Source organism: Electrona antarctica (assembly GCF_951216825.1).
Source record: "Electrona antarctica genome assembly, chromosome: 10".
In the NCBI taxonomy this organism is placed as follows: domain Eukaryota; kingdom Metazoa; phylum Chordata; class Actinopteri; order Myctophiformes; family Myctophidae; genus Electrona; species Electrona antarctica.
In genome coordinates this window covers 35,969,827-35,983,928 of record NC_136791.1, presented here as the reverse complement: position 1 = coordinate 35,983,928, position 14,102 = coordinate 35,969,827, and the positions used below count along the sequence as shown (strand labels likewise).

General features: G+C 39.3%; 1 protein-coding gene across 5 annotated transcripts; it reads left to right on the top strand.

The window, feature by feature from the left end:
- The first annotated feature begins 110 nt into the window (after nt 1-110).
- On the top strand, nt 111-13,859 carry LOC306931078 (cytochrome P450 3A56-like). 5 transcript variants are annotated; one of them, XM_079512266.1, is made up of 14 exons: nt 115-169; nt 1,240-1,345; nt 1,947-2,046; nt 2,431-2,483; nt 4,439-4,538; nt 5,252-5,371; nt 5,781-5,866; nt 6,225-6,373; nt 6,895-7,019; nt 9,379-9,454; nt 9,622-9,782; nt 10,704-10,930; nt 11,403-11,565; nt 11,925-13,859. In XM_079512266.1, the coding sequence occupies exons 2-14, from the start codon at nt 1,266-1,268 to the stop codon at nt 12,000-12,002; spliced, it is 1,518 nt and encodes a 505-aa protein (XP_079368392.1). In that variant the 5' UTR covers nt 115-169; nt 1,240-1,265; the 3' UTR covers nt 12,003-13,859. The 5 variants fall into 5 exon arrangements, with proteins under 5 accessions (XP_079368394.1, XP_079368392.1, XP_079368391.1 ...); XM_079512265.1 differs by lacking the exon at nt 115-169 and adding an exon at nt 244-480; XM_079512267.1 differs by lacking the exon at nt 115-169 and adding an exon at nt 288-308.
- The last annotated feature ends 243 nt before the right edge of the window (nt 13,860-14,102 follow it).

Sequence of the window (14,102 nt, the reverse complement as noted above, 5' to 3'; positions counted from 1 at the left end):
TAACTGTCTGTCTGTGTCCCACATGGATGGAGATCTCTGTATTTGTCTGTCTGCCTGTTGTCTGAAGTCTCAATTGGCTGAGGAAGAGGCTGGAAATTGCACAGGTGAGAGGAATTGGCCTCATTATGCCCACTGGCAGTCGCAGAGCCAGAGGCTGGAAATTGCACAGGTGAGGGGATTTAGGCTGATTCGGCCCATTGGCAGAGCCTGACCAGAGCCTTTTGTGGTGGTTCTGGAGAATCGGGGGTGTGGAACGCGTGTGTCGAATGTGAAGTCGGTGTGAAGTCGGTGGGGCAAACGGTTCTCCAGTTGCGTGCATTACAACCGTACACACACGTACGCACGCAGACAGACAGACGTGGCGCATTTATAGTAGGATAGAAGTGTATATTTGTACGTCTCTAAATGTTTTTGATGAATTGGAACAAGGTGGACCCTCTTGTAAACAAGTGTAATGCTTTATTGGGTCGTCCAATCACAGTTAAGTATTTGTATTGAGTTGTGCTTGAAATGTACTGCAATTCTGCAGTGCAAACTGTTAATAAATAGGACATCCCCGAACGCTACCATTCGGCACTATAGGAATTGGAAAATAAACCACATAACGGTTCCTTACCTTACAGTTTGACCCGATTAAGTTTTCTCAATATGAGCAACTTCTATTTCCATTCAATGACAGGCAACTATTTATATAATTCCAAATCGTGCCAAATGAAATGCACGATCGTGCGTCTAAAACACTTCCGGTCAGTGACGTCTACGGCACATGTTAGGGATCAAAACAGTCGAAATGGGTGAGTCTGACTCAAAGCGCCATCTACCGTTAACGACGGGTAAAAGTTGTAGGACTACCGTATATTTAATCTTTCATAGGCGACGTCACAAGTAAGTATTAACTAAGTATTAAAGATAAGTTAATTAGTCTGCCGTTTTTGAGAAATCTTATCTTTGTCTGACTTATTTTTCTAATTTAATTAAATTAAGTGTCGCAGTCGCAGCCAGGCTGTCCTACTCTAGCACGACTTTACACAAACACTCCGAATTTAATATTTTGCGAAAGCGATCATTTCTCTAGACTCATGACTCATATTATAGGACAATAAGAACATCTGTCAATTAATTATTATGAACTTGAGACTGACGTTGACCCCTCCTCCACTGATCTTTGCTCCTCCCAGCCTTTGGCTTTGGGTGATTAGGCTATAAAACACAAGTCTGTTTGTATTTCACTTTATTTAGAGAAAAGGAAGCAGGCGAAACGAACAATGATCGGAATGTTTGCCTTGCCGTTGTTTTCAGCGACTACGTGGACACTTCTTGTTCTGTGTTTTACTCTGCTGTTATTGTGAGTATCCTTCCGCCTTTAGCCTACTTCAATTCTTGTTTTGCATTCCTCAAGCTGCGCAGTTATACCCAATACGCAATACCCATGTCTTTCGTTAAACCTTTTTGCCTTATTATTGTCACGTCCGAGAATAATACACCATTTGTACTACAAACAGAAGAACCCCAGAACGTTGCGACTTTAATTGCGACAATGTTTCTACATATTTACAGACAATAGCACGCCATTAGGCATATGTTCAACATTGTTTACGTCATTTCAAACAGTATGACTGGTCAAAGTTTGTGTGTTAAGTGACAGACAGCGTGTGCGTTGCCGTTAATTGTATGTGTCAAATTAATGCCATTACATAGGTGGAAAAACACCTGCTCTCGAACTTTTTAGTTTTATAAATCATACACAAAGCTGGTATAATACATGATGACAAATTGACAATTAAGTTCTACGCAGCTCAACAGCTACAAATCAAAGCCAATTAACCGCAAAAATACTCTACATTTCCTCAATGTTACTGTTGCACAATCTTATGATCATGCTGCAAATGTGATTGCAACTTGTGCAACAATAATTATTATGGGCATCCTGCTTTTGTGTCATCTAGATATGGTCTTTGGCCATATCATGGCTTTTTCAAAAAGCTGGGGATTCCAGGACCAAAGCCCCTGCCTTTCTTGGGAACTTTGCCATACCAATTGAAAAGGGTAAGTGATCTCATTCTCCATCCATGCGCCAGTGCAGCCTGTGAGCATGAAAATTAAATTGCTGAGTGCTGACCGATATAATTATTTGACTCCAGAGGTCGCCAAATGCATGTTTTATTGTGAACCGAGGTCATTTTACTCATTTATGCCTGGCCTACTAAACTAAAGGTTACGTAATGGGACCTTTCCAGTTAGGTCGAATATCTAATGGTTCAAACTTTTTAAAATGGCTTTTTGGCATGAAATGTATAATAATAATAATTATAGTAGGCTGCTAATGCTATCACCATGGTACAATGTTATGGTTACTTTTCTCCTTCTTGGCATTTCTGCATTCTCTGTCTAACCTGTAATACTAATACTATTATTCCTGAAATGTCATAGGGCATTGATCGTTTTGACATTGAATGCTATAGCAAGTATGGGAATGTGTGGGGGTAAGTTTAATTCTTCAGATTCTTCAGCTTGTAATTGATTTAAGTTGTGTAACTGTCTAAATTCACAGAATGCTAAAAAAATCATGAAGTTCATCTGTTTGTATGTTACAATTATAAACTGTGTGAAAGTGTGAATAATATATCAACAAAGTCCCACATTTTAACCATCCATTTTGAGTGTGAATATTAATACACAATGTAAATGTACAGGTCCATTTTACATGTTAAGAATTAAATGAACACTTTACTTATTTGAAGAACTACATATGCCAGATAACTGCAAGAGCTTATAGTAAATTATTAAATTAAATAATTTTATTATTACTGTATACTGTATTGGCTCTTGAGGTTGCAACAAATACCTAAAAAGGAAAATGTTAGTATGATCACTACTATAGAGCGTTGCAGTCCCGCCCCCTCGAGAGACCCGGAAAAGAAATCCCCGTTAATTTTCCTCATAGACTTTTCAGAAAGTATTTATTTAAAGACGTTTACGCCGCGGACAAAGCCAACTCTTGTCGTGACAAATCATGACAACAAACATAATTTTTCGGCCTGAACAAATAATTAGAAAGAAGAAGAAAACGGTAGGTTACAACACTTTTTTTGTTGTTTTTCTTCTTTGTAATTATTTGCTTGGTCCAAAATATTGTGTTTGTTGTCATGATTTGTCACGACAAGAGTTGGCTTTGTACGCTAATAAGGTCTTTAAATAAATATGTTTTGAAATGTCTATGGGAAAAATGCATTGGAAACTATTTCCTGGGCCTGGTGTCGTCATGAAAGGGGGCGGGACTGCGACGCTCTATTCAGACACTAAGTTAACACAAAACTTTCACAGTTCAGTATGGCATCTAGTATCTATTTACAGTATCTAACAAAATGCAGCGGTATAGCCTATATGGTATTTTTCACGGTAAAAATAAAGATCTAAAGTTATATGTCCAAAACTTAGGCCTACTTTTCAGGATTCAAATTCTAAAATAGTAAAAATAGCAGATCTACAAGCTACTTTTGTATGACACTGCATTTTAAGTTCTAAAATATGGAGATGGCGGTTTCTGCCCCACATCAACGATATGTAAAATACTAATTGAAGAAAAAAGGACTGTTGTCTACAGACGATGACCTGCCACAGTGGTGTTCCGATAGAAACTCAACCGAGATTATCTAACCTGTGTAGTTTGAAAGGTGGTTCAACGGCAATTGGAAGCCCTAGTCAAAGGGGTTTCAGGGGAGAGCTGCCAGAATTCTGATGATAAGAGTCCTGGAGGTGACTCACTGATAAGCCTGTCCTGGAGGTGAAGGGTCTTGAATGTAGAGTGTAGAATAATATCTCGAGTCCTGTCCAGTTATTACGCCTGCCAGAATAATGCTTGTGTCATCCCGGTGATGTCACGATGAGTCAGCTATGTTCATATATGGATTTCCAAGGTTAGCCATGTCCAAATCTGGAATTCATGATGTCAGACTCGGACATGTAAGTCAGCTCCATATTTGGAATTCTAGATGGTTAATTGCAGAAAACAGCACTCGAGCGCTGTTCATGCAGCCCTGGAGTGTGACAAGCTGAAGTTTGAATTACATTGTTTAATTTCAACGATGGTAGCGCAAATATCAGCAATTATAGACATGTGTGCAACATGACAACTGTTTTTAAAGTATTGCACAGTTCTTCTTCTTTCGTGTATCATCAGATGGCCAACTCAGTGTCATGCAGCCATGCCCTTGTCTCCGGTCCTAAGTCAAAAAGGCCAGCTTCTGAGGGTGGGCTGTATAGGGGGCAGCCTGTGATGATGTGTCTCTGAGGGTGGGCTGTATAGGGGGCAGCCTGTGATGATGTGCTCGGCAGTCTGTTCAGGCTCGCCACACTCGCATGCCGCACTGTCCGGCAGGCCCCACTTCTTCATAGATGAATATTGCACAGTGACAACTAAAGTCTTGTGTATGTGTAGGACATTTGAAGGACGCAAACCGATGATAATGGTGGCAGATCCTGAGATGATTAAAACTGTCATGGTGAAGGAATGCTTCTCCGCGTTTACCAACCGCAGGGTGAGATGGCTACACAGTACCATATTCATACAAACACTTCTGTCAGATATTATTTAAAACCAGTATGTGTGTTCAGGTATATGCTATATAGCCTAGAGTTTGGAACATTTCAAAAATCCTATGGCCATAGCTATCATTGTTATGAACATCATAACGCCATAGGAGATCAGTTCAGAAGTGTTGTTCAGAAGTGCTTTTCTGGTTTCATACAATTTGGTTAGCCTATAAACAGTGTTTAACAAACACAAGGTTTAATCCATGGGGTGTGGTTGTTTAGCTAGTTCTTTGTAACAGACTGATCTCCTGCTGTCTATTCCCTCTTTGCCGTCTCTCCATCACAGTAGTACTAGTGGCATAAGAATAATGATGCTTTCTGTAACAGTTTCCACTGAACAGATTAATTCATATTAGTAGGGGACCGTTATTTTAGGATCCAATATTTAGGGTGCAAGCAGCTCCTTCTGATGTGGGATTAACATCAACTTGACAGGCTTCGATCACACTTTAATGGACTAAAACAGTCGCCACAAACAGTGTACAGAGGCTCTGACTTCCTCATTCACAATTCCCACACTCACCCTCGCACACCAGGTGCAATCACTGGCATTTAAAGTGGGGTGATTGACACATGGCTCGGGACCATTTCGGGCTGTCACAATGGTCACAATTCATAGACAAATGTGGTGCTAATCACAGTATAATTATGTTCACAGGAATTTGATAAAGACTTTATGGGGCCTATGGCAGATGGATTGACAGCAGTTAAAGATGAAAGGTGGAAGAGAATTCGGAGTACCATATCCCCATCTTTCACTGGTGGAAGGATGAGGCAGGTAATAATACATTTTGGTCCTAATCTGTAGTGAAATGGCATGTATCAATGGTCATTCACAAGGAGCTGTTTTCCAGTCCGCCTACATAATTCCTAATAACATTAGGTTGGCTGTGAATTTTCAGCAGTGACACTGGTGAGATGGCCATGTGTGTGTGGTTATTAACTGGTTAGTTTTTCCTAAAGAATGTAAACCGACTCCTGAGTTGGGTGGGGTGCTCTTTTTCTTTTGTGTAAAATGCTCTGTAATATGACAAAAGAAAGGTGTTCAATAATAAATACACTATGAGAGGAATGAAGTCGACAGCTTAATTTCTCTCTTTGTGTATTCCTATGAAAGGAATGAAGATGCATGATACAGTACTATACCCCACAATTGTACTAATGGTTTGTTTTGTCCTTTTGTGAAGGTGTTCCCTAATGTACAGGAGTATGCAGACAGACTCGTTGAGACTCTAGGGAAAACCAATCTGGATGAATCTGTTGACATTAAAAGGTATGTTTTCAAGCAGTAACCTGCAAGTGCAAATAATTTATATATAAAAACTAAATCTGACATATTTAATACCTTTTTACTTTAAAAATAAAAAATAGTGGAAATCGTTGATCTACAAGCTCACATGTTGCATTGCGACGTTTTGCGAACTTGGAAATGATTATAATGATCCCGGGACCCATTACAGTGAAAACTAATTTACATTACACTGTAGATCCCTCAAAGAAACCCTCTATTTTGTTTCCCCTCATGCTTATGTTATGTCTCAGGGTAAATGTTTGTGTTGATATGTGTTAAAATAATACGTATCTCAAAACCCATAAATAATAATAATTAAAAAAAACTTGTTTTGTTTTAGGTTCTTCGGGCCCTACGCTTTAGATGTTGTGACCAGCGCGTCGTTTGGTGTGGATACCAACTCTATCAACAACCCAGATGACCCTCTTGTCAGTCATGTCAAGAACGTTGTGAACATAGGCGGGAGAATGTGGATATTCTTTTTCCTGAGTATGTTGTCTGATCTGTTGGTACATTTTCAAATTACACAATAGTATCGATAGTGAATTATGTCTTTGACAATCCAAATGTATTAATGTAAGTTCATGCATATTTGAAGCATAATTTGTTTAAATTATATACACACATAAATTATGTACAATATTTTATGTAGATGGAGGATGTTCAGGATGTAAATGGTTGTAGTTTCAACACGTAAACATGTTAAAATCTGTTCAAGTTGAAGAGAGGTTGAATTTTGGTAGAATCTTGGGCATGATACAAATGCACATATTAATCTGTTGCTTCTGTGGTCTGTGAGCAAAATGAAAATAGTGACACGAGCACTGGTGCCTAGTGGTGGATAAGCCAAAGAAACTTTAATTGTTTATGTTTATTATGTGTCAAAAGGGTAATATTGAGAACTTTCACAGACCAACAATGAGAGTGAATGGAATCTCTAAATACATGGCCTCAATCACAGCACAGTAGCAAAGGCTAAGATGTTGATAACAAATTCTTTCTCCTTTCAGTGCTCTTCCCCTTCTCATCCCATCTTTTTAAGCTGTTGGGTGTTTCCCTATTCCCAAAAGAGAGTGTGGACTTCTGCTTAAATATCATCAAGAGATTTAAAGGCCAGCATCATGCAGATAACTCTGTAAGCCTCATTAATTTACTTAATTCTTGTAGAAAAAAGTTGCAATGCAAATAACCTGTGTGTGTGTGTGTGTGTGTGTGTGTGTGTGTGTGTGTGTGTGTGTGTGTGTGTGTGTGTGTGTGTGTGTGTGTGTGTGTGTGTGTGTGTGTGTGTGTGTGTGTGTGTGTGTGTGTGTGTGTGTGTGTGTGTGTGTGTGTGTGTGTGTGTGTGTGTGTGTGTGTGTGTGTGTGTGTGTGTGTGTGTGTGAAAAACAAACAAAAATACTCATTTAACAACATTACTAAGAAAATAGCTTCAAACATAAACAACAGAGCTGACAAAAAAGAGAAACTGATAAGGTGACTAATGGATGGGTGTGCTTTAAGGTTGTTTTTATAGATAAGAAACATAGTGCTTGCACAATGCACATCCACTCTAGTGTCCAGGTGCAGCACAAACATAGAAAACAAAGTCCACTCCAGGGGTGTAACTACCACGCAGATGTGTTGGGGTCCTGTGACATTTAGGCACCACGTGCCATCTGTAAAATGCATACATAATATACTGTATATTCAGTGGTAACATTTTGGCAGAGCCCACCACCCCTCTTTACTGCCCAGTGTTGGCTTGTTACGCCACTGTTACGCTCCATCACGTCATCTTCCATTTGATTGATTGAAATATGTATTAACAGTTTGCAGAATTACAGTACATTTCAAGCACAAACTCAATACAAAGGCTGTTAACTGTGAGTGGACGACCCAATTAAGCATTACACTTGTTTACAATAGGGTCCACCATGTTCAATTCATCAAAACATTTAGAGACGTACAAATAGACACTTCTATATAGACAAAGAACAGAACAAGAAGGAGTCAAGGGATTCACATGTCTTAATGACTGTTGGTAGGGCGTTCCACATTTTGGTGGCATAGGAGCGAAAATAATTTAGTCCCTTGTTTGTGCCGAATCTGGGTTGTACATGGTTCGTTGCACTCCCTCTGGTGTTGTGGGTGTGGACTTCGTTAATATTAAGGAAGTATCTAAACAGGTACAGGTGAAGGTCCAAACTTTGAACTTGTAATAAACAGTGAAGGCATTTAAGACATTGTTGTCTCCGCCAGGCCGAAGGCATGGGGAGAGAGTATGTTTTGCACTCCGTCCGTCCGTCTGTCCGTCCGTGTACAGCTAATCTCCGGCACCGTTAACAAGGTCGATGCCAGATTTTGCACACACACTCCCTGGATGCCAACGATGAACCTCTGCCCCAAATTTTCCAGAAAGGCCTGTTATAGCACCACCAGGAGGCTGACTTTTGAAAAACACATCTTTTGATATTACTCCTCCAGATTCTGTCCAAATCCTGCAAATCGTTACCTATCTCTATAGTCATGTGTTCAAGCCGGATCTGTCCGATATTTCATATTCCACCCTAATTGGCTAACATAGGCTTTCAAAGTTGTCAGGATTGGCCCGTTTTGAACAAAAAGCCTCAAATCATGAACGCCGTGTGCAATTTACGTGAAATCTTTCACAGACTTTCCTACTAGGCTGAGGATATATCCCACCCTTTTCACATTGGCCTGTTATAGCGCCAACAACATGTGGATTTTTGCAAAACACATTTTTGGAACAAAATGCCTCAAATCAAGGCGTAAGAAGAAATGGCACCCTTTTCACATTGGCCTATAGCGCCACTAGGAGGCCACAACCTGACCTGCCCTGGTGGAGACCTGTGCCCCGAGGGGCACTTTATCTAGTTTTGTTTAGGCCAGTGGTTTTCAACCCTTTTCATATCAAGGCCCATTATTTATTTGGCATTTGAGCCACGGACCACCATTTGATGAGTTTTAGTCTCGCAGACCCAAAACGGAAGAATATTTTGGTATCGTTGGCTAAGATTCAATGCTGTGGCAAACGTTGATCAAAATATCAATTCTTCTACATTCTGTAATTGTGTAGACTTCTTGTAAATTAAGTAATGCAGATTTGAACAATAATGTAACTCTTGAGAGCGTAAAATGAAACCAAATACGCTCTCAAGAGTTAAAGAGTTGGTAACCAAATGGACCCTTATAGATCTTTAACTCTTGAGAGCGTAAAATGAAATGGCCTTCCTCAGAACAGATTTAAAAAGTGATCCTCTGCTCTGAGGAAGGCTGAAGCCAAAATGTGTCAAGTGTGCGTCAAATAATGTTTATCTGAGTCAGTCTTACATCCTTGATTTATTGACATATTGGCAGTTTTCCGTTAATACACCATTTCAGGTTAAAAAGATAATCAGATTAATCAGCAATTAAGCTACTAAACATTTGATTTTGTGGATACGTCATTTTGGTACAAGGGGCATAGGATATGTAACATTTTATTTGTTGTCCAGACTCGAGACTTCCTACAGCTGATGATTCAGAATGAGATACCAGAGAAGGCACTAAAGAATGATCAGCCAAGCAAAGGTATGATGTTGTATTTTTCAATTACATTGATTTTCTTCCACCACATTTATCCGTTCTAACCTCTTAAAAAATACAAAACTAAAGCCTTGTCATTTACTTTTTGGTAAGTCCAATATCCAACAACATTTTATGTGTTTTTATTAAAGCTTTGTTTACTTTTGCTACAGGATTGACTGAAGCTGAGATCCTCTCTCAGTCATTTCTTTTCATCTTTGGTGGTTATGACACCACCAGTACCACTCTGAGCTTCATTATGTATAACCTGGCAACCAACCCTGATGTACTGAAGACTTTGCAGGAAGAATTAGATGCCAGTGTCCCAAAAGATGTAATTAAATAATATATTATTGTAATATTATGTATGTAAATATTCTATATTTGGTGTCAGCTCCTTCAAGTGTAACTGAATAGTTCTCCCAAAAATAAGTTACTTGTCTGGTACAGTACATTACACAGGAAGCTTGCCTAAAATCTCTAAAATAAGTTAAGTTAATGGTACACAGTTATTTTAAAATAACTTTACTTACAGCATTTCAATGTTTGATATTTGGGTGCACAAGAAATCTTCAAAAAAGCTTTATGGAAATGTTTTGCCCTATTTGGTAACTCAAAAAGAACTGGTCAATGTCGACTTCAGTTCTTTTGGAGAATCTGCTGTAGTTCTGGCCCGCTGTTGGCAAACTTCACCTTTTGTTACAACGGTGTTGCCAGAGCTGCGTTATGAAGAGTTCTAGGGTCTATAAGGTTGAGAAGATTAATTTTATTAGATTTATTTTGACAGTTCACAGCACATGATGTCAATGGCATTAATGTATGTTTCACTGTACGATTGGGGAAAACCAGTCAGACTGAAAAAGGTCCACTCGGTTTCACCGTCGGAGGCACGCTGTCTTTAGGTGACTTGAGTAACGCCTAAAATAAACTGCTGATCCGTGAGCTTGTTGGGAGCTCGCAGATGTATTATGTATTTTTTTTTATTTCACCGTTGTGTCGTGTTGACTCGGGAGGGGGGATTTGTCAGGTTAGTTTATTCAACACAGGTCTGTCACATAACTGAGAATGAGATGCCTTGGCTCTCGTTGCCCTCTAGTGTTGATTACACGGCTCAAGAAAACAAGTGCTCCTTTTTCAATCTGACTGATTTTCCAATCATACTGTAACATATGCATTTCAAGAACATCAGTGTAAGTTCACTGGATCCATCACATCTCCTGTCTGCTCATTCATTAAATCTACCTTTTGGCTCCAGGCTCCTGTTTCATATCAGGGTTTGATGGACCTCCAGTACCTGGATCAGGTCATTTGTGAGTCTATGCGTTTGATTCCTTCTGCACCTCGGCTGGAGAGGATGTGCAAAACAACTGTCGAAGTCAATGGCTTCACCATCCCTGAGAACACCCTGGTGGGGATCCCTGTGATACTGTTACACAAGGACCCACAGTACTGGAACAACCCTGAGCTTTTCCAACCAGAACGGTATCAACATGCTTTTCTTGTCATACAACCACCATATTGTGTTCATAACATATGTCCATAAGAACAAAACACGCAGAAGAAAGGGGGCATGTTTCAATGGCACAATTGGTCATTTATTTAACCAACTAAATTGCTGTTGCATTTACAACAACTAATTGGAATTGTTGCAAAACTGTCATAAAGGGATTGTACATCCAAAAAACATAATTTGATCATTACTAGTTTTTGAACTTGAATGCAAATACCAGAAATGGTAGCCAATAAGCCTTTCTTGATGCAAAGGAGTCCGAGATTGTTAAACATAAAAGCAAAACAAGAGATGTCTAAAACAGCAAAACATAAAGTAACAAATTACCAATGTACTTTAAGTAAACATTTGTCGTCATGTATTCCCGGGAACAGGAATTGATACGAAATGTATACTTTTGGGGTGTTTACAGTTTAGAATATGTGCCTTTTTTTTCTTTTGCAGGTTCAGTAAAGACAACCAGCACAATATAAACCCATACGTCTATCTGCCATTTGGAATCGGTCCTCGTAATTGTGTTGGGCTGCGCTTTGCAGTCCTGATCATGAAGATGGTGCTTGTACGTCTCCTGCAGACTTACAATGTGGAGTCCTGCAAAGAAACAATGGTGAGCTTATAATTGCACTAAAATACAAATTTCATATCGCTTTACTGGGGGGGGCTTTTACTGTGACAGTGAAGTGACTTTTACTCCATCAAATAGCCGAAAATATTTGCGAGGAGTTGTGAGCTTATATATCGGCTACTCAATTCCAATGCTTCAACTTGTGCTTTCCCAGTTCAATTATGATCATTTTGGGGGGTTACAACCTGAAAAGGTGGAGAAACATTGGCTTAGAGTATGCAGATTTTTAGTGGGAATAAAACTGATTTCACTATAGTGATACCATACGCCAGACCATGTGTTTGGAGTGAAAAGCTGCATACTCTCTGGGTTCTGATTTTAACTCCATGTTCTTGTTTCAGATTCCCTTGGAGTTCAACAATTTGTTCCAGCCAATTAAGCCAATCCAACTGAAGTTTGTTCCGAGAAACAATAATTAAGGTGAAGCAGTAACTGTTCTCAATGGCATCTACAAATATGTTTAGTGATGCTGATAACGGCCAGAGGTAAAAAGCTACAAACACTACAAATAGGATTCAACAGAGCATGAAATTATACAATTATACAAACTTTTGCAACTTCCTTACGGCGGCTCTGCAGAAGGCAAGCCATCTATAAGAGCGACCCTCGTGTGTGTGTGTGTGTGTGTGTGTGTGTGTGTGTGTGATTTTGCAACCCGCTGGACAGATTAGCACCAGACTTCGTATGCACACTACCAGTAGTACTGCCACGGTAACACTTGCTATGCATTGTCTATAATTTGTTAGAAACATACTTATAATCTGCTTATAAATCTGTAAAAGTATATATATTTTTTATTTGAATTGCTTGTAATTATATGAAGACTTTTATAAGTATACTTGTGAAGTATTGTCAAATGAAATATAAAGTGAAGTATTATAATACAGTACTTCACAATTGCTGGACACTGGTGGACATTTTGGTGCAGTAACCCTTCTAGCATCCCGTGTGGTGTTCCGCAGGGATCCCTTTGGGGCTTTTTATTGTACTCAATCTATGTGCTTCTCTTTGGTAAAATTATTTGTACCCGTGCATTCATTTCCACTGTTATACGGATCCCACCAAAATCCAATATTGCAGGAAAATTGTGTCCTGTTTATTGTCATGTCTCTCCAATATCAAGCACTGGATTTCTCAAAGATTTCCTATAGTTAAAACAGGTAAATTATAAGATTGTATTCACCCTATCCATCCATCCTTCCGTCCACCTGTGTGTCTGTGAACAGGCGTGAAACTTTGCACTTTACTTAAAGGACGACTTCACATATTATTGGTCTTCACTAATACTCATAATATGGTACAATCTTTGTCTACCCCATCTGTGTCTCAGAGGATGCCTGGGGACGTTCTCTCACGGATGGAGAATCCAAGCTAATAGAAACTGTGGGCTTTCTATTCCTGGAAAGTTGGCATTCTATAATGGAAGCCATTAAACTTAAAATAAAACCCTGCTTAATGATGGTAGACAGATTTCTGAACAATCCAACTGTCCATATAGCCATCCTATGAGGCAGACGGAGTAGAAAGAAATTGTATGTTATCATGAGCATTAGTGAGGACTAATTGTGTCGTCCTCTAAGCACCCAATGACCATTTGTAGTTGTAATCTCACTATAATAATGCATAATTTATACTGTAACAGTCATTATACGTTATTAGTTATTACACTATGATCTTTACAAAACACATTTCTATGAGTTTCCAGCAATTATGAAGTATCATAATTCCTGTCATTATAAATGGAGCCATTGGAGCTACTCGCTTCCTTGTGGAACCCGAGAACCACATTTGATTCGATTTCTCATCTCAATCCCCAATTAACATTAGACACAATTAACATTAACACAATGTTAATTATTTTGGATGATGATTTTGATGATGAATTTTTGGCTAATTAAATATGCATTCTGCATTTCTCAGTTTTGTTTTGTCAGTTAGCCTATATGAAAAAAACATCTACAGTAGCATGTTGTGCTGTGGTAATCCGTACATCAGCAAAAGCAGTGACAATATCACAGCAGTAGTGTATTACTGTAATTATTCCACAGTTTCATAATTCATATTTCAGAACAACATCTACTATATTAACAGCTGGGTTGGATGTTTTTGGAGTGCTGTATAAGGAGATATGGCTCAACTGATATAATTGAGCATAAATAAATTGTAAGATGAACACCTTGTGGGACGGGGACTCAGTTCTCTGTGTAATGAAATCTGTCTGTCTGACTTTGTCTTTTCATATGAAAAACCTGGCAATAAACACTTTTTAACTCTGAGGCTTAATTAATATCCGTCCATCGTTCTTCAACCACTTATCCGGAATCGGGTTGTGGGGGTAACAGTTCCAACAGAGATTTCCAGTGTTCCTCTCCTGAGCAACATTATCCACTTCCCCCTTGGGGATCCCCAGGCATTCTCAGGCCAGTGCGGAGATGTAATCCTTCCACCTGGTCTGCCAGGGGGTCTGCTAAACCCAGTGGGACATGCATAGAGGACCTCCCTAGGGAGACGCTTGGGAG